At 49.3% G+C, this 26,082-nt stretch overlaps 1 protein-coding gene across 3 annotated transcripts in view; it reads left to right on the top strand.

Moving 5' to 3' along the window:
• The window catches only part of LOC117878866 (phospholipid-transporting ATPase ID-like), a 121,313-nt gene that overhangs the window by 54,738 nt on the left and 40,493 nt on the right, over positions 1-26,082 (top strand). For 2 of the 3 annotated variants that reach the window (XM_034773493.1, XM_034773492.1), the window contains exons 5-14: positions 2,161-2,259; positions 3,823-3,884; positions 5,724-5,796; positions 6,032-6,102; positions 7,696-7,778; positions 12,919-13,077; positions 14,032-14,120; positions 20,176-20,372; positions 22,518-22,726; positions 24,459-24,502. In XM_034773493.1, coding sequence (XP_034629384.1) covers positions 2,161-2,259; positions 3,823-3,884; positions 5,724-5,796; positions 6,032-6,102; positions 7,696-7,778; positions 12,919-13,077; positions 14,032-14,120; positions 20,176-20,372; positions 22,518-22,726; positions 24,459-24,502 — 1,086 coding nt within the window. Of the gene's footprint in view, positions 1-2,160; positions 2,260-3,822; positions 3,885-5,723; positions 5,797-6,031; positions 6,103-7,695; positions 7,779-12,918; positions 13,078-14,031; positions 14,121-20,175; positions 20,373-22,517; positions 22,727-24,458; positions 24,503-26,082 lie in introns of those variants that run through there. The other variant, XM_034773494.1, reaches the window with a different exon arrangement.

The raw sequence follows: 26,082 nt of genomic DNA, 5'->3' as shown, positions 1-26,082 counted from the left end.
CACCCCCTTATATATCTTTTGCATAAGGCGGGAATCCTTTGTCCCTCTCTGGGTTCCCACCCCTCCTTCTGAATGGGAAAAGCACCAGGTTAAAGATGGATTCCAGTTCAGGTGACATGATCACATGTCACTGCAAGACTTCATTGCCCACTTGCCAGCACACACGTATACAGGAAGACTTACAGGTAAAACAGAGCCATCTACAGACAATTGACTTGGTTAATGGGAGCCATCAAGATTCCAAACCACCATTAATGGCCCACATAGTTTGCATAATTACAATAGGCCCTCAGAGTTATGTTTCATATTTTGGTTTCTGATACAAGAGTGGTACATTTATACAAATAGGATGACCACACTCCGTAGATTATGAGCTTTGTAAAGAGACCTTTTGCATGAAGCATATTTTAGTTACATTATGTTCACACTCATCAGCATATTTTCATAAAATCATATAGCGTGCAACGTCCCATCTACCAACTGCATAAACGGAGAGCCTGGAAGAGAGCTGACTTTGCAAACATTAACATTTCCGTGAGACGGAGCAAGGAGCTTGCCATCACTGTCCACAGAACGGAGCAGATGGCTGCTGTGTGCTCAGAGCAGGGGGTGGGATTGCATGCTGGGGCACATAGGCTCTAATAAAGGAGGTGACCGCAGAAGGCACCAGTGTAGAACTCCAAGGCTCAGACGGGGCTCTGGGTTGGAGTTTGCCCATTTCTGAAACTAACGTGTGTCTCTGCCCTAAAACTGAGCATATCTCACCAGCCTATATCGGCATCTCTGCTCCTTTGTACTTTGCTCAAACAATGATAAAAGTCATGTACTTTGTCATTTTTAAACCACGTCTCTTAACCCCGGTATCAAAGAGCATGGCCCTCACGGAGGACTGATTCTAAGGCAAGTTTGATGTTTTTAGTTTGTCTTTTTAGAGTCATCCAAGCACATTACCTGCCTGGCACATTACCCTGTTAGAATCACCTTTGCCACGCTCAGACATCTCAGAAATGACTAAACAGAATTTGACTAAACTTTAAAACCTCCCCTATGTGCTGAGAGCGACCCTGGGAAATATCCGCTCACAGGGACATTTTTCAGGAAATCATAAGAACCTAAAACCCAGATTTATAGTAAAAGTGCCTCCTCAGCCACAACTACAGCCTTGTTACTGGTATATGACACTGTGGCTGTTGGTCTTTAATCTATAGATAAGATTGATCAGATAGGTCCCTTTATACTCGTCAGCAGCGTCTTTTCCTGAACCATTAAAGGGCAACCGTAAATAAAAACTGTTTGTGCTTTTCTATTGCCTTGATCAAGATGGGCTCAGAGAAACGGCTATTGGGCTGGTACCTTTCAGTTTTCCCCCCGTTTGCCCATCACCGCCTCCTACAAAGATCAGCTCCTTGCCCCTTTTTCTTTTACTCAGAGGACTTGGGTGATATTTGTAGGACTTGGAATAGGACAGTGGAGCAGAACATGGCATCCCAAGCTGCATCTCTCCCATCCTGAGGGCTTTTCTGTGCTAGAAATTTGTACTGCTGTAACCGGTATCGATAAACGACACCACCCCCTAGCGTGGAAAGTTATCTTAGTATAAAGGTGCTTATGCCAGGGGTGCTAGTCCCGTATGGGAAGGGGAATAATTATACCGGGAAAAGTCACGTTTACACCACTGTAACTATGTCCACACTTGGATTTTACCAGTGAAATAAATCTCCCCTCCCACACCGAGTCAGATCAGTTTAACTCTTAAGTGTGGGCCAGGGCTAAACCTCCCCCCATTCTTCACAATGAAGGAGTGGGGGAAATGCAGGCCACGTTCAGCCTATTGAGAGAGCCACCACCCCCAGCCTCCACATGTCCGTGCCGGAGTTCTCCACAAAAGGGACTTGATATTTCTAATGTAAAAAGCCAGAAGGAAATAAACCCCCTCCCTTTCCCAAGGCCCCCCGACCCCTTTTTACACAAAGGACGGTTTTCCTTTGCAGGTTTGTGTGTAAAAGATCGCGCAGAATTTCCGTCTCTCGCTCTCTGATTTGTATGCAGAGTAAAAGCTTTTAGCAGCCTCCCTAGGATCCAGTGTTTTGTTTCAGTCTATTTACTTGTTTGCTACGTTGGCTGTAAAGGTTTTAAACCCCAGCTTTTCTTCTCCTGCAGCTCATTCCTCAGGTTTCCTCCTTGTCTTGGTTTACAACAGTGGTGCCGCTGGTGCTGGTGCTGACCGTGTCGGGCGTCAAGGATGCCATCGATGATTTTGTAAGATGATTGGATTGCCAACCCTTAGTTCAGAGTGTGCCGTGATGCCCCAGTGCCCTGATCAAAGGGAAACACTGTCAGTCACTACAGCCGGAGGGGGGTGGTTGCAGAGTTTGTCTATGGCCAGTATGGGGCGCTGCAGTCAGGCCCCAACATCCTGTTGAATCACCTAAATAAGTAGCTAGATTTTCAGAAGTCCTGAGCACCAACAGCTCCCGCTGACTTCCAGGGGAACTGTGGAGGGCGCAGCAGTTCTGAAAATCCGGCCACTGAATACCGGTTGAGGAGTCTGGTCTCAGGCACCCGTGCTGGAAAATCTTGGCTCAGCACCTTAGACCCCACTGCAGAGCTCCGCTAGGAAAGCACGTTGTGGGGGGAAGTTGGGTTGGATTGTTCCAAGGTGCTCGGCATTAGCCTACCTCTGTTCCTGCTGGAGTTGGTGGTAAAAGTCCTATTGGCTGCAAGGGGAGCGGAGTGAGACCTGTTGCTGAGTGCTTTCCAAAAGCCCATTGCATGTGTGTTGGCACGTGGTTTTCTGAGCTCCATCTAACAACTCTGGTCATTGAGTCCAGTCCCACGAGGCAGGGCCGGCTCCGGGGGTTTGGCCGCCCCAAGCAGCCAAAACAAAAAACAAACAAACAAAAAAAGCCGCGATCGCGATCTGCGGCGGCAATTCGGCGGGAGGTCCTTCACTCCCAGGAGGAGTGAGGGACCGTCCGCCGAATTGCCGCCGAATACCTGGACCTGCCGCCCCTCTCCGGAGCGGCCGCCCCAAGCACCTGCTTGAGAAGCTGGTGCCCTGGAGCCGGCCCTGCCACGAGGGGTCGGTGCAGTTCTGAACAAGACCGAACGAAATCTCATTCTGCAATATGGGCAGTGAAGAGCCCTCTTAAAAAATAGGGGACGCACCCAAAATCCTTATGGCCATTTCATGTAGCAGCAGATAAATGGATTCCTCCAAGCACCTTATCTGAATAACTGGCAGTCAAGGCCAGCCTGGGGTTTTGTGGGACTCCGGGTTAAATGATACACCAGGGCCCACCTGTCTCTTTCTCCTCAGAGTGGGCCCTTCCATACCAGGACCCTGCTTGCCTGTCAGTCTCTGTCCCAGCCAGCCCTCTGCACCAGATGCTGCCAGAGTTAAACATGGACTTGACGATTTGGCCTAAAATGCTGGGTGGAGAGACCCCCAGAGGGGTGGAATGGAGTCTTTGGCCCATGGGTGCATATTGATGGCGAGCACCCAAAAACACTGGTTCTCTGAAAGTGCAGGGGTCAAGGGAAGCAGCCCCTGTGCAGGGTTGGCCCTGGTAATGGGTATGGGTGTTTCCCCTCTTCTGTCTTTCAGAGTCATCTTGATTTCTGATTTAACTGAGCGAAGTTTCCCATAAACAGGAGGGTTAAGAGCATAGAAAAACTTATGGCACTATTCTGTCCTTGCATTTATGCCCTTAGCATTGCCCCAGCTAGGCAGAAATCCTGAAGGGGATTCTCCTCTGATCACACACACTTGGTTTCTGTGAAGTTTCTTCTAACACCCTGATCAACTTGTACGTTTTTCAGAATCGACACAAAAGTGACAATCATGTCAATAACCGTCCCGTCCAGGTGCTGATTAATGGCAGGTAAATCTTATTTCTTTACGGAAATTTTGGCTGAAGGTTTATCTCCAGGAGACGCTTCTACAAAAAAATCAAAATGTCTGACAGATTCATCAAATGTGACTATTAAAGCTCCCTACCATGCACATTCTATTGCGTGCATTCTACTTCCACTGGAGATTATGGCAGCTTTGTTTTAAAGTATTATTTTACCTTGTGGGATCCCAAAGTGTGCTCTGGTTCCCTACAGTCTTGTTCCTTCATGCCCGCCCACGCGTATGACAGCTAGATTTCACTATGCAGGCTTCAGTTCAAGTAGCATGACAAACATCCCAGGAAAGTTCGTTGTTCACAGTGCTGTGTGCTATTGTTTGGTTAACGTATCTGGTTAATGAGTAGCAAAAGGTGGTGTCACTTTGTCAGTGCAGGCACTAAAGCCATCAGCCCACACAGAAAAAGTTGGGTTGTAGATTTTAAATAGGAGATGCCAATGACCGATTATTTTACAAAATATCCCAGAGACCCCAGATGTGGCTGCATTCCCTTGTGTCAAATGTATTTGTCTTGTTAATTTCTGAGCAGACAGAACTAGACATAATCAGCAAAGACTTCTGATGTTAAATTAACAACTACAAGAAACAAACACACACCACTGCCATCTATTGGATGGAATCAAAACTGTTCAACTGTGTGTCATGGGCACTTTACTGCTAGCAATGATTTTCCTTTTGCTCAAGTGGTAGGGTGCTGGGCTTTTGTGGCAAGTAGATGAGTTCTGTACTCACTGTTCCATGAAGACCCAACTGCTCTTATCTGGTGACAAGGGTGAAGTGCTTGGTCGTCCTAGGTTTTTCACCATCCTGTAGAGACCAGTGTAGTGTACAAACACCACCAAATGATACGAACCATGAAATAAAGCTGGGAACCAGTGATTTGTGGTGGTTGTTAGCATTTTCACTCCAGTAAATCTGAAACCAGTCACACTGTCACTACCATCCCCACTGAACACATACGTTTATATAGCAAAGTGCATAATTCACTTCAAACGGCCGGAGGCCACAGGTTCCAGGATTGCTATCATTGAACTCCAATGGAGTTTTACTAATGACTTCACGGAGACCCAGATCAGGTCCATATGATCTGTGGGGACACGTACCCAATGCTGCCTGTAAAACTATTCGGGCAATTTTTCACCTCGTAAGTTTTTGCATATGCAGAAATTTTGATTTGTTCATGCAACCTGGAGGTACCAGACAGGTAGCTGGATGCCTGGACATCTTGCTTTGTGCATTAAAAAAGGCCATGAACAGCACGGATCGGAATCAGTGCATGTGCAACTTTCGTAGCTGGGTTGCTGCCCTTTTTGACAGCTAGACCTACAGGGTCAGAGCTGCCTTTGCACCGTCTGATCTTCTTTAGGGGACTTAGACAACTTAAGTAATTGGGCTAATTTCCAAGTAATTTTAGTGGTATCTGCTTAAAATGTAGAGGGAATCTCTTCCCCAGGACCCCACCTAGATTTTGGATTTGTAGCAGAAGAGAAGGAAAAGTCAATGTCTGTTAGTAGATTAGGCACAGGTGCCATGTTTATATTATGGAGCCTACTTCTCAACCGCACGTGTGTGTGAACCTCTCCCATTTATTATTGATATATATTGGTAGTGGCTAGGAGCCTGTCCTGGACCCGCGCCCCTTTGTGCTACGGGTTGGACAGACACGGAACAGAATGACAGTCCCTGCCCCTGACAGCTCACCATCAAGTCCAAATACTACTGATGAACGGGCTTCAAGAGCACCGCTGACTCTCCTGGGGTCGGAGCGCTCTACACTCTGAGGCTATTTAAAGGGAACTTTCTCTTGCAGATTGAAGGACGATAAATGGATGCATATCCAAGTGGGAGACATCATAAAACTAGAGAACAACAACTTTGTGACGGTGAGTGCAGTTTGTTGTAGCCACGTGCGCTGTGACTCTCTGGAACTACTCCTCAGACAAATAAACAAGTTATTCACTACTGACGCTAACTGGCTCCGAGCTTTTCCATTCACAGAAGTCAGTTGAACTTGTTGGTTAATTGTGTCTTCTGTCCTGAGATCTCAAGGTAACGTCACTGGGGCGGTTTTTCTGTGGCTGTGTAAGCTCATACCGCCCTGGTTTTATTTGTGTTCAGGCAGATTTACTGCTACTCTCAAGCAGTGAGCCGCACAGCCTGACGTACATCGAGACGGCTGAACTGGATGGGTAAGTGAGCCTGGCCCTGGGGCTGCAAACACCAGGCTAATTTTTGCATGGTGAATCCTGACATTGTGAGGCCCAGCTGTTTCTGTGTTCTCAATGCTGCCTAGTCCAGAGATGAATCCACAGAGCATTGATTGTTCCTGCCAGGAGACCCGTGACCCTGGCTGCACACAGCAAGTGTAGGGTGATGGTGTTTTCTAACCCTACAGTAAAATGCTCTTTCAGCACCACTCCAATATAAGCATCTTCTCTTTTCTATCTGAGAACACTGCATGTCAGCTCCGCCTGTGGCACGTTCTCCTGCCCATGCACCGATCCTGTGGTTCCCAAAGGGTCACATCTCATTTCACTTTCCTGTTATGCATTTGAGCACGAGGTGGAGGCATAATTGTTTGCCTTAAACTTGCCCTGGGTAAAGATTGTGCTCCACAGCCCAGGCCACTGCTTCCTCCTCTGAACAGCTCTCTGAGGAGGGAGGCAGCTTTTGTTCCAATCAGTTGCCCATAACGAGTGATCTTCTGGGAAGTGTCTTGAGCAGAGTACCAATGGCTGCTTCCCCAGCAGTATCCCAACAAAGGCAGGTGCCTCACATGCAGAGGCCTTGGCCCGTTTTACTCATGCTGGCAGTTCTGGTAGCACTCCTTGATCATTGACAATGCGTGTTCCTGGAATACCTCACATCAGCAGGAACAGCTCGGTGGTTTTTATGTTCACCCCGACTTTTCTTCTCAGCCACTTTTCTGTCTATGTGAACATCAACCGCTCCCAGCATCACCCTAGTGACCCATTGTATTCCATCACTCTGCACCATGGCCAGCTTGCCACAAGTCTGAGGGCCACACTCGATTCCTGTTAGCTGCGAAAAGGTGGTGCCACCCTCATCTGTGGGGCCAGATTCTGTGCTACCAGTTCTTGGTGGCATGGAGCCAGCCTCAGGAGTGGAGTTTGGCCTGGCTTTGTGGGCGCAGAGGCCTAAGCAAGACCCGAGAGAATGCTATACCTCAGAGAAGGCTGCATAGAACCTGCGTAGCCCTCCAAGCTCTCCTGCTGCCCAGAGACGGGCTGGGACTCTTCCCATGTCAGATCTCGGGGATAATGTCAGGGGCACTGAACGTTGCTGTGCTTCTCCGAGGTCCGTGGGAGAGCACCCTCCCCTACCTGGCTGCCCCAGGGTTGCAGGAACTTCTGCAGGCCCCAGAGTACAGTGACAGAGGGTCCAGAACCCACAGAAGTGCTCAGATACCACAGGGATGATTGTGATGTAAGAACTTAGTGGGACAGAGGGCTGCTCAGAGAGCTCACGTGTCTGGCTCGACGCTTTGCAGTGATGGCGTGAGACCAGAGCCCTCTGATCCTCTTCTGCACCTGGCCCAGCGTTCCACAGGATCAGCTGACTTGGTGCAGAACCAGTTTATACAGTGGCAAAGGACTATATTCCCTTTGTGGCCATGTAAAAATGGTCCTGATTTGACTCTTAATAAGGAGATGCAGCCTGCAGACCCTGCAAGCTCCATCTGGATCCTAATGAATGAAAACAGCTCCAGGAACAGAAGAGTGACTAGTCATGTAGGAGTTTGACTCATGCTTTTATTATAGGGAAACCAACCTCAAAGTGAAGCAGGCACTGACGGTCACTGCGGAGCTGGGAGAGAACCTTCAGAAACTGACTGATTTCAACGGTGAGTGCGCAGAAAAAATGAAGGTCCCAAAGCATTTCCCCTAAGGCCTGAATTCCACCCGAAGTCGGAATTCTCCTCTCCAAGCCACACTGCAGGCCCCTGGTGTCCACTCTGCCCTTTGTCCCTGCCCAGCGCTCCCAGGGATCGCAGCAGCCCGCAGTGCGGATCAGAGCTTGTGTGCTGCCATTGACTGCAGTGGGTGGGCAGTCACATGGTGAGGTGCACTAAGACACTTAGTGTCTGTCTAGGCTTGTTGAGACCCCATCAAATCCTCCTGCAAACCGCCCCATGGGAAACAAAACAGGTAGTCACTGCATTGAATTCACCCAACAGGGCTTGATTCTGATCTCAGAGCCGTTTTACACCGATGTAAGTCCATTGACTTTAGAGCAGTTACACTTCATTTACACCAGTGTTAGGAGCAGAACCAGCCCGTCTGCACGCGGAGGGGATTTCTCAGTTTAGAGCTTTGCACTTTTGTCCTTTCACTGTTTTCTCAACAGCACCAAAAAGATGAATCTGGAAATGTTTTGCTGTCACTGCCTGGCAGCTAACGCGCTGAAAGTCCAGGTGTGCTGTTGAACATGTCCCTGCCACATAACATGTTCCATGGTCCCTTATGTGAAATGAACGAGAGGGCCTGGGCCTGGTGGACAGGTGTCCATGTCGCAGAAATCACACTTGGCGCTATTTCCTCCCCTAGTCACAGCAGAATGGGCCAAGGACAAAAGACTAGACTTATTTTTTCTTAACCTCCTAGAGCTACAGTTCAGGCAAGGACCTGCAAGGCCGATGTCTCTGACTTGGCTTTCTCTAACCTAAACACTTGGCAACATGCACAAAAAAACCCAACCCAACCCTACAGAAGCACAACATTCCATTCTGCACGCAGGTCTCCTGCTGGGAGAGGACAAGACAGAGGACAGGTGACAGATGCTAGTCACATCACTCAAAGCCCAACCAGAAGGTGCTCAGGGTGATAAGAGAACCCGAATGGAATGGCGCAGAGCAGTGGTGTAGTTCAACTTATAATGCTGCTCCCCCTGTTCTCCGGGGACTTTTCTTGAGCACCAGATTCATAGGAAATAAAAGCTCAATGACTGAAATGAGTCGATGACTCCACTGTCGTATCCATGATAAATGGCGGAATGGTGATCAGCAGGTCCATATTTCAAAGAACTCGGAATGTCTCTAAGCCGTGCAATCTAAAGGGGCCGCTAGACACCACTCTTTCTACAGTGGGATCTTATGGAACAATATTCTTGGTCCGATTTCTCAGTTGTGCGACACCTTATCACTGGATTTCTCTCAAGTGAGGCCTGTGGTTCTGGGCTTTCGTATTTCCAGAGCTCTTGTAGACTTTTATTGATGCACTGGGAAGCCCCCTGTAAATGATGGTCCTTCCCTGAGTGACGGGTTCAAACCCTTATTTTACTGAAGAGGCCATGGCGTGTAACAATGTGGAAACCAAAATTTTCATTTTAAGATAGAGAACTCCTTTCTCAGACAGTTTGTCTAACGAAGATCAAAACAATTGCTTTTTCTAAATGAGTATAACTTGACTCAGAACAAGACAAGCAATGGTCTCAAATTGCCGTGGGGGAGGTCTAGGTTGGATATTAGGAAACACTATTTCACTAGGAGGGTGGTGAAGCACTGGAATGGGTTACCTAGGGAGGTGGTGGAGTCTCCTTCCTTAAAGGTTTTTAAGGGTAGGCTTGACAAAGCCCTGGTTGGGATGATTTAGTTGGGGATTGGTCCTGCTTTGAGCAGGGGATTGGACTAGATACCTCCCGAGGTCCCTTCCAACCCTGATATTCTGTGATTACATGATTCTATGACTCAACAAATGTTTCAAAATCTTTTATAAAGTTAAAATTATTCCCTTATCTTATGTTTAATTTTTACAAAATCTCTAGTTTTGTTTTAAATAAAAGGGGCCCTATTTGCGATATCTAAAGTGAAAATAAAATATTTCCTGTTGTGACTAATATTTGGAAAAGAACTGGGAAGAGTGCCTGGAATTAGACCTAACCTCACATTTCTGGAGCTAACCTCTGTACAAGTATTACATATTGTATGGCGCCCTTCATGCAAGGGCTTCGTGGGGCAGGAAAAGAGGAGAAGGGTGGATGGCTAATTCACAAAGGCAGTGAAGCAAAATGCTTAACCCAGAGCATGGTATTTGTTGGTGCTGTGCTGGGTCAGGTACGGGGGATTTTTCCAACAAGATGAACTTTATTTATTGTTAGACTTGGGGAAGTGGGAGACATGAGAAGAAACAATAATCAGGTCTCAGTTAGCTGCCACTGGCCAGGTCCAAGCTTCATGGGGTTTAAACCTTTTGGGTAAAATGGATTCAGCGGTTGTCCATTAACTTCCCACCAGTAATTGTACTCAGTGCAGGATCACTGGGTGAGATATGATGGCCTCTCTTGTATGGGTCCAGCGAGATGATCACTAAGTCTCTTCTGGCCTTACCTGCTGTACATCTGTAAGTCCCAACGTAGCACAGTTACTGGAGATCACCCTAACACCGCCCTGGTTTTAACACGAGACGTTAGTCAGGGTGTTCTTGGTGCTGCAGCCTCCGCTCTAGAATTCACTTCCCTTGTTGGTTGACCTGGAAAGCCTCTCGCTTCTCCCAGGCCGTTCTTGGGTAGAGAGCGGTGGGGAGAAGGTTGTAGTGGGAGAGAGTATTAGGGATGTAGAGGTGTGTGTGGTTTTTCAGAGATTAAGGTTAGAAGGAACCATTTTGATCATCTAGTCAGACCTCCTGCATAGCACAGGCCACTGCACTGCCCTGAATTAATTCCTGTTTCAAGTCCAATAGCTGTGAAATAAAGCAGAGCTTTTAGACAAACGTCCTGTCTTGATTTAAAAATTGCCCGTAATGGGGAATCCACCATGATCCTTGGTAAGTTGTTCCTATAGTTAATGACCCTCACTATTAAAAATGTGTGCCTTATTTCCAGCCTGAATTTATCTAGCTTCAACTTCCAGCAATAGGATCTTGTTAGACCTTTGTCTCCTAGATTAAAGAGCCTGTTATCAAATATTTATTTCCCATGTAGGTACTTACAGAATGAGCTCAAGTCATGTTCGCTTTCTCTTTCCTAAGATAAAGAGATGGAGCTCTTGGAGTCTGGCAGTAGCTGGCAGGTTTTCTAATCCTTTAGTCACTCTCTTGGCTCCTTTCTGAACCCTTGGACTAATTGTTGATTTGAATAATATTTTTATACTAATTGCAGCTGGGCCTTAGAGTAGTGGGTGAGCACATTTTATAAGGAGAGAGAGACTATGGAAGCAGAACCCACCCCTCTAGCCATCGGGAATTTGGTGGGTCGGCGGCATGGCCAGTGACAAACCTGTCTTCCTTCGGGTTCCGAAGAAATTCAAGGGATGGAACAGAAGAGACTAAAATATAGTAGACTGAAAAGGGACACTTGGCAATTAATTATGGCCACGCGTACAGCCATCAGACATTAATTTCCCAGTTGTGCTTATTAGAGTCTGAGAGAAAACTGACGAGGTAAATGTACCAGGCCGACAGCGTTAGCGGGAACCCTGACTCTGCTAGCACATCATGGTGCTGCTGGGAAAGGGCTACCCGTGGTTTTGACTCACCGTGTCAAGTGGCTCATTACCCTCCCCAGATACAAGGGAGGCAGGGCCGGCTTCCTTGCCTGAGAGAGAAAGGGGGATCGAGAGTGTGGGCTGAGCAGTCCTTGGGAGGGAACTCTGGGAATAATGAAGCTTGCAGAGAGGACTTCAGCAGGATTGTGTGTGTTTGAGCTTGGTTTGTTAATTAAATCATACCCCGTGAAAGGCCTGCTACAACTTGAGGGGACTGTGTTTAGGGCAGGGTGAAGAAACCATGAACTCACAGGAGTCAAGTTCTTAAAATAGCTCTTCTCCCCCGTATGGAGAGTCCTCTGCAACCATGCTAGAGCTTCAGGAATTGTTACACACATGCACTTTCTCTGAAAACTCCCCGCCTTCTAGCCCCTATTATGGCCATGGTCCTTTGGGCTACAAAGTCCTCGATAAAGCGCTCCCACCTGCACACAGTGCTCCCAGCCTCCGCTGCATGCGAAGAGACTGTCTCTAAAGCGGGTTAAGGAGCCGTCACTCTGGTACTTTGGGGGCGGGAGGGGAGAAGGCTTATCTAGAAGCATGCTTATTCCTTTGCACCCGCAATTCTTCTGCCTTTTCACAGATGCTCTCCTTGCTTATCTTATGAGCCCTTTCCTGCTTCATTTCTTTGGGTGCCAGTATGTAGTCACACTGTCAGTGGGGCTTCCCAAGTGGTGTAGACTGCATCAGTCCAGTGCTGTAATGAGCAGAGTTACAGTACCTCTAAAGAAACCTGATCAGGTACGTTGATTGTTTGCACTATCATCTCCTCTGTGGTCCCTCGTCTGTTCCATCAGTGATGGCTGCTCTTGTGACGTAGTTTGGAAGTCTGGCCTAGTGTGGGCCTTCAACTCCCTAGCAAGGCTGCTGCAGGAGGCAGTGGTGCAGCCCACGCTTGCCAGGTCAGGGTTGCTTCTGTGTGAGATTCTGCTCGACGTTGTTGTCTGCATGTATGTGCGTTCTCAGCATGTAGCTGTTGCACTGGCCCCCAGTGCACTCTGCTGCTTGCAGCTTATTCGCAGGCTCCTTGGGGATTATTTCATGCTGTGAAGTGTCCATCAGGTCATCTGTCCATCAGGATTTGTTGAAGGCCTCTACCAATGCTGTGCTGGGTGCTGGGGCAGGCCAGTTTGTGGCTGTGGGGTTGGCAAGGAGAAGGGCATCTCCGTTGGGTTCTGCCAGGTGAGAGAGAGGGCTGGTGGAACTTCTCCGCTAGGGACGTAACATGGCCTCAAAGGGCAGGGCACCATCCTGTGTTCAATGGCAAAGGAAAAACCTAAATATGAAAGTAATGCAAGGCAGACAGTTGGATTGCCGTGGGAAGGCCGGGTAGGAGCAGTCTCCATGCGGAGCAGTGCTTGCAGTGTCCAGCAGAAGGTGATACGGGTGGACAGCTAAGGTCCTGACATAGTCACTGTCCAGGGCATAACTGAGACTGTTGTGGGTGCTGCCCAGTGGGGGGCGAGTCCCAGGAAGGTTTTCATTGTCCGATCTCTATTTACAGGTGAAGTCAAATGTGAGGCACCGAATAACAAACTGGATAAGTTCACGGGGACTCTTACTCTCCACGGGGAGAAATTTGCCCTGGACAATGAGAAGATGCTGCTGAGGGGCTGCACTATTAGGAACACAGAATGGTGTTTTGGGCTTGTTATTTATGCTGGTAGGTGGAATACACAGAGGTGCAGTGTGAAAAAACTGTCACGGGGCGGGGGGCATGTAATTCCCAGTGGGCAGAGGAGAACCATTGTTGTCCCCTTTGGAAGCTTGGTTTCCACTGGATACGAGAACACAAGTGGAATGTTGAACCTTCCTCTTAGCCCCAAGCTAAGAATGTGTCAAACTCACTGTGAGAGGGATTTTAACGGGAAGTTTTCTAGACCAGTCCACAAAAGAGAGGACTAGTGAACCCTAGGTTGCAAAATCTCAACACACCTTGATGGGGTTCTTTGACCTAAAGAGCAGCTTGTCTTCCCCTGGAGCTGGGCTCTGCAAATAACATGGGAAAAATCTCAGCCCATCCACCTAGGCAAAGAGTCCTCAAATACTGACCCTGTTGGGGGCACAGTGAGCTAGTGGAACTCAATCACTTTATCTCTCCAAGCATGTACCGAGCAGGTCCCAACTCCAAACCAATCTGATTAGCTTAGAGAAACACCATGCTCCAGGTTACACCCTTGGACCAGAGTGTCAGAATTGCCTCTGGTATTAGTGTGTGTGTGGGGGGAATTTACATTGTAATAGAGGTGAGATTTGGATTATTTCTGTAGCACTGGAAACATATGTGACAATGCATGTCACTGCTGATATAGTAGCCATTATTCTCCATAAAATAAATTAAAGTCACAAGGGAGGGTGCACTGGCTGCAAGAGAGAGCAGGGAGCGGGAGTCAGGAGTTCTGGTGTCTGTTTCTGACTCTATGACTTCAGGCAAGTCACGTTACTGCTCTGTGCCTCAGTTTCTCCATCTGTAACACAGGGATACCAATGTGACCCTGCCTCACAGGAGGGTTGTGAGGGTTAATGTATGTTTGTAAAGTGCTTTGGCGTCTCGAAGGGAAGCAGCTCTAGAATTGATCCATGTTCTTAAAAATCATGGCTGTGTTTGATCTACTAGGGCCAGACACCAAATTAATGCAGAACTGTGGGAAAACAACCTTTAAACGGACCAGCATTGATCGGCTAATGAATGTCCTCGTGTTAGTGGTAAGTCTGATTAATTTGTCTTCACTCCTTCAGACATGTTCATCATTTCAGAGTGCTCCACCCTCTTTCCTGACAAATGAGGGGACATCAAAAGGGACTAATGAGAAAAAGAAGAATGCTAGAAAAGTACATTAGCATATGGATTTCTGCAGCCCGTTTCAGAACTCCCACCCTGCAGAGCTAGGCCATTAAACGGATAGAGTCCAGGACCTCTCTTCATGGCTTTCATTTGCTGTGCTCTTTTTCTCCATTGTTCGTGATAGCCACTTGGAAGCCTGCGAGTAACATTTTCCCAAATATCTTTTGTGGTTTTCCGTTTAAATAAACATTGATTTTTTCCTTCTCACTTTCAGGCTTCCTTGATCTCTGCAGTAATGTCTATCTGCACAGCATTCGATAATTACACGGTGCTCTCTGCTGGCCGCTAAACTGGCGCTCCTGCATTAGAGGAAAATATTACGCGCTCATTCATAACCAGAGCCTGGGGGTTTTAGCAAGTGGTAATTTAAAAGCACTAAGCAGATATTTACACTCCAAGGAGACAGTCTCCGACTCTCCGCTAATTAAAATGCTGCCGATTGAAACTTCTTGACAATTGTAACAAACTGCAGCTGCTCACACGTGGATGCCACCGTCCTCAGCAGGGATCAGTCCTGGGGATTCGGTCCCAAGGGCCTCTGCCTGGAGCTTAAAGCATAGCTCCTTTCAGTGGCTGCTGCGGTCTAGCCGCCTGTCGTAGCGGCTGGGCCCTGTCCCTACGGGGAGATGTGCTCACACACACACTAGCCAGTGCCTTATCCCATGTTGCTTGAAGAACAGCTCAGGAGTGTGCTCAAGGAAAAGAGAATTTAGCTTAGCCCAGATATTTCGCTTTTAATGGCAGCTTCTGTCCCTGTGTTTCAGAGCACGCCTTCATTGACATGGAGACTGTCAGTAGTTTAATGTTACGAGACTGAAATCATAACAAAACAACCGAGGTTAGACTGGCTTCCCCCGAGCCAGTGCAACACCCACAAAAGGGAACACTTGTCCATTAAATCAGCTCCGGCCGCAGGGGGATGTGACCACGCCAGCACACATTCCCCTTCACACATCATGGCAGTACTCTGACTGGCCAGCCGCTTATTTGGTATTTGAACTTCGGTTTAAACCCGCCAGCCAGACCAGCTGGGGCGTTAGGTGATGCACCTTTGCCAACAATTTTCTCCTTTGTAAAATAAAGTGACCACTGCAGCAAACACTGGCTCCATCGCAAACACGGGGGAGCAGATCGCTCGCGGGTGGAGCTCCACCGACTGTCTTGGTGTTACCCTGATTTGCACCTGCTGAGAACCTGGCCCGGCACCCTGAGGTCATTTTCCTTCTCAGTTTTGTGTTGCTCAGAGCCTCCAGGGCTCAGGACATGGAGGGGTCTGTGAGTCTGACCCTTGACTCGTCACAGATATCCGAATTCCAGTGATTCTCACACAGTGAACCCCGCTCTGTCTGGGGTGATTTCCCCCTCATGTCATGGAGCCGTGGCTGCCATGGGAATTCTGTGAATGCCTGGACCCTGTAGGGAGCTGGGTGCTCGCACTGCCATGTGTGAGGATCTGCTCAACTCCCGCTTGTCTCAAGCACAGTGCTGGGGTCGGCCCCCAGGGAGTCAGTAGTGATGGCGGCCGAGGGGGGTCGCGTTTCTGTGCTGTTGCAGTGTCTCTTGGCCACCTTTGACACAGGAGATCAGCACGTCTTGTTGAATCTGTTGGATACTCGCATTGCCTTGTAACTACCTCAGTAGCTATATGCCTTTGCCCTTCTGTTTTTCCACAGACTCATTTTGTTTCAGTAGGACAGCGTCTAGGGATCAGGCTGCCTGTGGCTTCCAAGGGCTCCATTCTGGAACCTGTTCTTCTGGGGCTTCTTTCTTCCTGTTCACCAGGGTCCAATCCTGGGGTCTTTGCTCAGTCCTTATTTAGCCATCGGCTTCAATGAGAAGAAGAGGGGGGATTAATTAGAATACAGTAGACCCTGCAGCGTGCTTGGTACTGTACAGACGTAGGGCAGCTTTGTCTGCAATCTGAGAAAAAAGAAACTAAATGAAGCACAAGGGGAGACATGCAACGTTCCAGCCAAAGGACCAGGGCAATGACAGGCCCCCAGCCTGGTAGTTCCAGGTCTGGTCAGCTGTTTCTGAAGTGTGAATGTGCTGCTATCCACAAGTCCCACGGCAGGCGTAGGGCGTGAGGGATTTCCCACCGTTACTGTTTGGGAGGTTGTTCCAGGCGTGGTAGAAGGTGCAGAGCCGTGTGTGGAAGGACGGGAGGAGAGGAGGATCAAGGCTGTGTCATTGGCAGCGTGGGGCTGGGGACACAGAAAGAGGCATGGGCAGGGGCGATACTGCCATTGGCAGTGAGAAGCAGTGAAGCGGCGAGGTCAGTGTGCCAGGCAGCAGGATGACAGGAATCATTCTGCAGGGACTGGAGTGACTCTGGGCGGAGTTTCACAAAGGCCTAAGAGGAGGCGCTGTCATTAGAGGAGAGGGGAGCTGACAGCATGTGGATAGTAGTTCGGGGGGCGGATGAGTGGTTTGTAAAAAGAGGAGGTGGCAGAAGCAGCAGGATTTGGCCATGGCCTGGATGCGAGGGGAGAAGGAAGGAGTTAAAGATGACCCCAGAATTGGGGGCGGGGGTGAGCAATGGCAGGAATGGAGGAGTTATCGGGGTAATGGAGAAAGGGGAGAGGACAGAGAGGCGAGAGTTCACTCCTGGGCTGTGGTGAGTTAGCGGTGGCAGCAGGCCGTCCGAGACGCAGGGTCAGAGGAACTGTGGGAGAAGCGCCATGTGGGGTGAGCGAACCCATGCCAGCAGGGGATGTCTCCTCCTCCTGACGTTAGATGGAAAAGAGGAGAGGGTCCAGGACAGAGCACCTGGGGACCTCACAGGAAGGGGGAAAGGGAAAAAGGTGGAGTTGATGACAGACACCGAGGACCTCGGGATCTGGCCCTTGCTCAGAGTTAACCACTCATCTCCCAGAATTTACATGTGTCACACATACAGAGCTTTCTTTCCATGTTCAGAGCCACTCAGCTCTCTGCTCCACTTTAGGGTTAGTGCAGACAAGCGTAGTTTAGCTCCTTGCTGTTTTTGGAGAACTGAGCAAGTTGCAGCTGAATGCATCTCCTCTGTTTGTGTTCTCCCTGGCTGATGGGGCCAGGTGTCTGCTGGTCTTAGGCATTCATGAGACACCGAGTACTTGCTCGGTCCTTCCCACACCTGCTCTCAGATAGTTTTGCTCCAGTAATCAGGTCCTTCATGCTCGAAAGGGAACGTGGTCAGGGCCTCCTTTCTTCCAAGAGGATCCGAAAGGTGAACGGGCAGGATTGTGACCAGAGGCAGTGTGTTGCACTGTCAACGTACTGAGCCAAAAGAATGCAAAAAGCCATCATTTCCTAAATAAAAACAGAGCTAAAAATATCTCACTTCAGGTGAAATGAAGCTTGCACAATGTAAACACAGGAAAAGCTCGTTTGTGCTTAATTGTCTGTTGGTCTCCTCGGCCAGGATTAATTTTTAAACGGCCTTGAAATGCTGTCCAGTTTACATGCAGTCCCTTTGCCTCTCACGTAGGTCAGGCAGAAATAACCCTCTCTCCAGACTGAACCCCTGCCTTTCTCCATGTTTAGAAAGGTTGCTTCTGTGGGAATCTGCGGCAGGCTGTCTGTTGAAATCGGGCTAGGAGCAAGACCTCACTCCCTAGCGAGCGCCGAAAGAAGCGACTGTTCTGTGGCTAGGACACACCGTCCCGCAGAAGGAAGTCCCCTTGATGCAAGGCCTGTGTTTGTGCCGCAGAGGGGAGGCAGTGCTTAGCACACTCCGGAAAAGAACACTCTGATAAATAGAGCTGTCACTGCTGGCTACCCAGGCCTTCTCTTTTTGCTTCCAAGATGGGGGCAGGACCCACGGAGATGGCTGGAGGTCACAGTCTGACATTAAATGTTAGCCCGTGGAAATCAGCCTGCCTAAGGAACAGCTTGGGCCCGCGCTTGCAAGGAATTGACTAGCAGGCATCCACTCTCCTACCCCGAGGTCGGAGGGAAGCACGGCTCTAGGGAGCAAGTGTTTGCTGGCTGGGCCTGTGTTTGTACACTTCCTAGTTTTCCATGTGCTGCAGCAATAACACAGCATGCCATACAGCGTGGTTCATGCTGGTTAGCGGTGACTAAGCCTACCGCATTATTCCCCTCTTTCCGTCTCTCCGAGCAGGAAAAAACCTTAGCACTGATGTTCTGCTAACAGCTCACTCCCCTCAAAGAAAACTGAGCACTGTTGTTATTTGTATTCCTGTAGCATCTCAGAGCCTAGTCAGGGACCAGGACCCCCAATGTGCTAGGTGCTGTACAAACAGAGCAAAAAGATGGAGCTTACAATCTAAGTATAAGACAACAGGTGGACAGAGACAGACCGGGGAGGCCAAGTAAATAAGCATTTAGTGACCTCTTGCCTAAGCATGTGTATTGCACACACATCTAAAGTACAGAGGATGTGGACATTGGTGACAATCGTGTCAGAGGCAAAGTAGCAATTGTACCCATCAGATGAGTGCACCTGTAATATTAGGAAGTTTAGCTGCTTTCTGTCCCTTAGCACTTGTAATGCCTCCACAAAGTCTATTAATGAGTCACCCGTGTTTTCCATGATGAACTGCAGTACATCAAAGATAATCCCATGTGCTCTGCAGCGTTTGGTCTCTGTGGGGCTGTATCAGGAGGTGTGAAGGGCAGTGAGAGAAAAGATAAATGATCTGGAAAAAGGGGTAAACAGTGAGGTGGAAAAATTTGCAGATGATACAAAACTACTTAAGATAGTTGAGTCCCAGGCAGACTGCGAAGCGCTACAAATAGATCTCACAAAACTGGGTGACAGGGCAACAAAATGGCAGATGAAATTCAATGTTGATAAATGCAAAATATTGCACATCGGAAAACATAATCGCAACTAAATGATGGGGGCTAAATTAGCTGTTACCTCTCAAGAAAGATCTTGGAGTCATTGTGGAGAGTTCTCTGAAAACATCTACTCAGTGTGCAGCGGCAGTCAAAAAAGTGAACAGGATGTTGGGCATCATTAAGAAAGGGAGAGATAATAAGACAGAAAATATCACATTGCCTCTATATAAATCCATGGTACACCCACATCTTGAATACTGTGTGCAGATGTGGTCGCCCCATCTCAAAAGAAAATATATATTGGAATTGGAAAAGGTTCAGAAAAGGGCAACAAAAATTATCAGGAGTGTGGAACAGCTTCCGTATGAGGAGAGATTAATAAGACTGGGACTTTTCAGCTTGGAAAAGAGACGTCTAAGGGGGGATGTGATAGAGGTCTATAAAAGCATGACTAGTGTGGAGAAATAAATAAGGAAGTATTATTTGGTCATCATAACAGAAGAACTAGGGGTCACCAAATGAAATTTAATAGGCGGCAGGTTTAAAACAAACAAAAGGAAGTATTTCTTCACAAAACGCACAGTCAACCTGTGGAACTCTTTGCTAGAGGATGTTGTGAATGGCCGACGGGGGATGGATCACTTGAAGATTATCTGTTCTGTTCATTCCCTCTTGGGCACCTGGCATTGGCCACTGTCAGAAGACAGGCTACTGCGGCTAGATGGACCTTTGGTCTGGCCCAGTCTGGCCGTTCTTATGAGCGTCTTTGGATCAGGCAGCCTGGAGGTTCTCTAACTAGATTCTTATATGGTGTCCATCCCCATAGGATCAGAGCTCTTCTCAGCACCCCTCTGAGATAGGGAAGTGTTATTTCCAATTCACAGATGGGGTAATTTAGGCATAGAAGGATTAAGTGACTTTCCTGTGGGCAACCAGAAAGTCTATGACCGAGCTGGGAAATAAATGGTCAGTCCTGCATTGGCCAGGAGTTAGACCAGGTAACTTAATACCAGCAGATCTTTCCCCGCTGTGTCTCTGATTCCTACTGTACCATGTAATCAGGGCACGGCCCATACACACTGAACACAAGACACTCTGTTTTCTGAAATGCATATCTTCTTGTTGCAGATTTTTGCGTTTTTAGCCCTGATGTGTTTCATCCTAGCCATTGGAAACGGCATCTGGGAACACGACAAGGGCTATTACTTCCAAGTCTACCTGCCCTGGGCAGATGGCGTAACCTCAGCTCCCTACTCTGGGTTCCTCATGTTCTGGTCTTACGTGATCATTTTGAACACCGTGGTGCCGATTTCACTCTACGTCAGGTATGTGACTGCCCTTTGTGTTACAGTTCCTGCTTGAAAGAGTTTTTTAACATTCACCTTAGCAGAGAGCAGTGCTTTCCGGTTGTATGAGTGCATGACAGAGCTGAGCGCTCTCAGCAAAATCAACTCTGCATACGGCTGCCATCTAGTGAGGATACCTGTTGGCCACTGGGTCCCACCACGGGTCTGTATTGATTAGTGCCCTCTGTAAGAGCACGGACTTCACCACGCGTTCCTTCTGTGCTTGTGTCAAGCCCTTTCCGCCTCTCCCCAAAATCACCATGTTAGTTCTTTGAGACTGAAACGGAGTCATTAGAATAACTCTAAACCATAGAGATGTCCCTTCGGTGGGTGGGATTCTGCCGCAGCCCTGCATGGAGGCTGGGGCAGAGCTGGCTGCCCCAGGAGGAGCCCCCGAGATTGTGTCTCTCGGAGTTCTGCCGTCTGCAGTGTGCGAGTTATGCAAACCTGGAGCAAAGGCCATCGGTGATTAAGCAGGGATCCCAGACATCTAAGTGTGTCCTTCCAAGAGAGCCCCCACCTAGGATGGGCTTGTGCTTAGAAGACAGGAATAGGCATAGAAGTCCTGGGTTCTGTGGCCAGCTCGGCTGCTGGTTACCTGGGGTGCCACATTTTCACCGTCTGAAAGCGAAGCTAGGGATAATGCGTAGTTCACAGCAGTGGCTTTGAAGCGTAAGTAACGATCTTAGTACCACTGGTATTCCAACAGCATTTGGAGGACTCTGGGGAATCCATTGTGCTAGGCATGGTGCAAACACAGAGTAAATGACAGTCGCTGCCCTGGAGAGCTTACCCCCTAAAAGCCCAAACATGGTTGGTGAATGGGTGGGCGAGGCGCATCTGGGAAGCAAGTTGAGCTCCTCAGATAGGAGCTGCTAGAGTGAGACAAAGGAGAGGTGTTCATTTATTACCGTTTACATCTCACTTCTCAGAGTTTTGCGATTTATTACAGTGGGACCAGGATTTGCCTCTCAATATTTAGCATAACATTCCTCGAGGTGGTGTGGGGAGGGATTATTCTGTCAAAGCACTAAGCACAGGGCTGAATGATGGCGGCTGGTTTTTCAGTACGGCTCTTAGGGAGGGTGAATAGTGGCACTCTGGATTAGGAGGTTGGAAGTTACATTCTGGAGCTGTTTAGAGCATGCACAGAATTCATTCTGTTCCCGTCCAGTAGTTCACAGTGACAGTGAAATGGAAATTCAAGTTGCTGACTTACGAATAAATCTCTCTGATTACATTAAATCACTCAAGGGCTCACTTGTCTGAAGGTCAGATTGCCTTGTTCAAGCTTCTTCAGAAAGGCCACCATTACTGGCTCTCCTGCATGCTGCATGCTAATTTGTGGGGCATCCTAGCTTTGCCCAGCTGAGAACCCCATTAAACCCATTCAACCTGAACGCTGCACCCTAATGTGCAGAAAATGAAGCAGATCAATGCAGCTGCGTTCCCCTTCAGTTTGGAGCTGTGGCCTACACAGGCTTCAGGTCCCAGAGTGCAGTGCTGCTGGTTAATCACAGCAGGGTTAATGGGGCCTTCGGAGTCCTGGGGTGGGATTCACCTCTGGGCACCATTCACACCACACCCTCCCTCTGGGTTTCTGTCACTGGAGTGCAAAGCCTGCTCCCGGGAAGGACTAACTCAACCACACCCTCTCCCCTGTCAGTACTGCCCAGTTTGGGGAGGGCTGGCTGCCTCTTGCCCCACACCCAGGGGGTATTTTTGCCAGGCGTACTTTCAGCCACCTGGGCCCCGTGCCTGGCTTACACAGACAGCGTCGAGCACCCGTCTAGACTGGTCATAGGTTAGGAGAAAGCAGCACTATCTCAGTCTCTCTGAAGTGCGTGTGACTGTGAAGCTTTTGAAATCTATTCTAAAAAGGTACTAAAAACCCAGAAGGAACCTGGACTTTGGTTTAGCAGCTGTTTTCATGCTGCTTGTCATAGCAGCTTTAAAATGCATGTGACCTGCAGCCATCTCAGATTGGTCTGATGGATACACCAGCCCACCACGATGCTTGGATTCCTGTCCTAACTGCAGCTGCTGGCCCTAAAGCTGAAGAGAGAAGATCCTATTCCCTAACCTAATGAATTTTCCATCATCTTCTCTTTCCCTTGTCCCCAGTGTAGAGATTATACGCCTGGGCAACAGCTTCTACATTGACTGGGACCGTAAAATGTATTACCCGCTGAATGATACGCCAGCCCAGGCCCGCACCACCACCCTCAATGAAGAGCTGGGACAAATCAAGTACATCTTCTCGGACAAAACAGGAACTCTCACTCAGAACATCATGGCTTTCAACAAGTGCTCCATTAATGGGAAATCCTATGGTACGAACATCTCTGATCTTCCTCCCTAGACCTTCTGCCAGATCTCTTCTCTCTTTTTGGGTCACAGAAATGGGATACCATAAGATATCCAGAAGAAAAGGTCTTGTAGGAAGTGGGGGAAATTACTTTAATAGATTGTACCGTATGAAAATTACTTAATACACTTTAAAAAGAACAGGAGTACTTGTGGCACCTTAGAGACTAACAAATTTATTAGAGCATAAGCTTTCGTGGACTACAGCCCACTTCTTCGGATGCAACTCTGAAACCTGTCATTAATCCACTTTAACACTATATTAATCAAAGCCTGAGCGTTATTCTCTCTTTCCATCATCTGCCCATCCTCTCTCTATTTACTGTCCACCAACCCACCACAGTAGGAAGACATTGCATGCACATTCTAGAAACCAGTGGGAACTGTCCAGAAGATGGACACTCAAGTCTCTCTCCTACTGTTTAGTTAATGGTGGGCTTCTTCCTTGGATCATGCTACTGGGGCATCTTCTGTTCTGGGTCTTTGAGGAAAACCATGGTAGAAAGGATGAGTGCTGGATTATGACCTGGAGATATTAGGGTTAGGGCTGTTCCTTGGAAGCGTGCTCTGGAGGCGTGGGTCAGCTGTTGAGAAGACTGCCCTCAGCTCTTTGAGGTGACATCTGGGCTCCTCTAGAGGTGCTCTCCAGAGGATCGCAGCTGTGGTGCAGATCTCAGAAGGCGGGGCGGCTTCTGAGTGTTGGCCTATTCCATTAATACTTTGTGAGTTCCAGAGCCGTGAAGGGGCTGCGGCAGGGATTGGGGCTCCAGTGCAGGGGTGCGTCACATCTGTAATATGCTCTCTCCAGCGTGTACCATTTAAGAGAGAGGTCATTGTGCTGTGCACCACCTGTAGCTTCCCGGTGAGCTTATCTGGATAGAATGAGTTGCAGCAGTGCGTGCTGAAGGTGATGAATTCATGAACCACTGTGGCCAGGTGCCTGTCCACGAGGAATGGATGGAGCAGTATTGCTATCTGGAGAGGGGAAGGAGGGGCTTTGCATGTCTAGTATGACCCCAGAGCTGTGCCCTGTTTCCAATGCCAGAGGGGAGAGGCCCTTGGAAAGGTGGTGTCAATCATTTCCTGAAAGCATTTCCCTCTGCCAGCTGGCTTCCTCGGTGCTTGCTGGGTTCAGTTTGAGCCAGCTGGTTTTCATCCAGGTTCCTGTCCCCTTTATGAGCTTGTCAGTTGCTTGGTCTTTTCATGTGCCCTTTAATCCCCGGGTCACATTGCAGGTAGGTTAATGGAGAAGCTGTTTGATCAAATCAGCAGGCTGCATGAAGGCGGGTGGCAGTTATATCAGTATACCCCTCCCTCTGGAAGAGCAGTAAAGCTAACCCAAACTCCGCCAGGGAAGCCTTTGACACCTGCCGAGAAAGTGGCGAAGTGGTTCACCCCTCTTCCTACAACGCAGAAGAATCCACTCTTGGCCTCGGGCATTTCCAGCAGTTTTTCAGTGTTCACGATTGCCATCACTTCCAGGGGTAGGAACAAGTGGGCGGCTGCTTATTGCCCCCACGTTGTGGACTCGTGCTCTGGGCAGGGACAGAGAGAGCTTGCTCTGTTGTGCCTTTCATATTAGACAGCAAAGTCTCCTTCCTGGCCTAGCTTCCCACTCCCAAGGAATGTGCACGCTCAGCCTCACGCTCTCAGCTGCAGTGTGTGTGTGTGACCTCGCTCTGTGTTTGTAACCTGCAGGTGATGTGTACGACATGGCTGGGCAGAGGACTGAGATCACTGAGGTACGTGGTTAGCTGCCAGCAGGGTCTGTGTTCTCTGCCACCCTGCTGGTGTAGGCTCCAATGGACGCATGCCATACCCCATCCAGGTATAACATGCACCCCCCCACACACACCTAGCACCTACAGAGGGGAGCCCTGCATTGACAGGCCTCCGGAGATCTGCCAGAGCCTGGCTGTCCCCCTGTGGACCAGGTTCAAGCTGGGGGGGGTGGCTTTCTGAGGTGCTGCGTGACCACCGCTCGCTCCCTTGAACTGGGTATTCAGCACATGTGACCAGCAGGGCCTGCGTGTTAATTAAAAAGTGGGAAATTTGCAAATTGAAGCAGGTGAGTGACAGTGGGGCTCTGCCCACACCCCAAAACACTGGCATCTCCAAAGGCTGCCCCTTTTTTAAAACCTCAAACATTAGAGAGCCTGAAAATGAGCAACGAGGATCCAGTCAGTTCCCACTCTCTCAGGCAGCAGAATGTGGAGGACTTATTTGTGGCGGAAGAAATGCCTGTTTCTTGCCAAGCCACCCCCCTGTGGGAGATCTGCCAGCCCCCAGCCCCTCAGGGCAGCACAGGACTAGCAGCTCAGAGGTTTGACACTCACACGCATTGTGCTCCGGCTGGCTGAGCTCTGCTGCACACATTAGTGCGGGGGATTTGCTCCGTTGGTAGGGGCCAAGTGTCATCTTGGGCTGGTCGAAACCCAGGACTCGTTCTAGACATGTGACCTCCCTGGAGCTGGGGCGGGAATCCGCTCTGTGCGGCGTCTTCCCGCTGCGAAGGGTCACGTTAAAACCCAACTGCTGGCCGCTGGGTCCCACCAAAGGGAGAGAGCTCCGTTCAGTGCGTCTTTGTTTCAGAGCTGGCGAGGGGTGGGTAGAGTTTAAACCTGACATCAGGTTACCGTTCCAGGTGGGTTTCTCCCCTGCCCGGGAGAACATGGCGAGGGCACAGAGGAGTCCTGTCGGGCTCTCATTGGAATGAGCAGTCTCAGACCGGGGGGCAGGGTGTCGGTGACAGCGGGGTGTCATGACCCATTCGGTCAGGGAGGGGATGTCCTGCAAGAGCGATCCCCGTGAATTCAGGGAGAGGTTGCGGTAGGGGAACCCTATGAGCAGGGGTCGTGTGGGGAGATCAGCGTGAGTGTGGGGAGGGAGGCATGGTGGGGGTAACGCCCCGAGGGGAAAGGGGGTTGCGGGGAAGGGGGAGCAGGGGTCGCGGGGAGTTCCCCATGCGGGAGGGAATCTCTGTGAGCATGTAGGCAGATCACTGGGAGTGCAGGGGCAGCTTGGGCAATCGTGGGGACGGGAGGTCGCTGAGTGCAGGGCGGGGAGGCATGGTAGGGGATGACTGTGAGTAGGGCTGGCTCTAGGCACCAGCAAACCAAGCATGTGCTTGGGGTGGCCCAATTCCGGGGGCGGCATTCCGGGTAGGTTTTGGGTTTTTTTGCTTCGGGAGTTGCGCTCTCGGAGGTTGGTTTTTTTTTTTTTTTTTTTTTGTTGGGGGCGGCAAAAACCCTAGAGCCGGCCCTGACTGTGAGTGGGGGTGGAGGGCAGTCGTGGGGGAGGGAGATCACCGCAAGTGTGTGGG

The sequence above is a fragment of the Trachemys scripta genome, chromosome 6 (assembly GCF_013100865.1).
Source record: "Trachemys scripta elegans isolate TJP31775 chromosome 6, CAS_Tse_1.0, whole genome shotgun sequence".
NCBI lineage: Eukaryota > Metazoa > Chordata > Testudines > Emydidae > Trachemys > Trachemys scripta.
The sequence above is the reverse complement of the archived record's forward strand: the minus strand, read 5'-3'. Positions and strand labels throughout refer to the sequence as shown.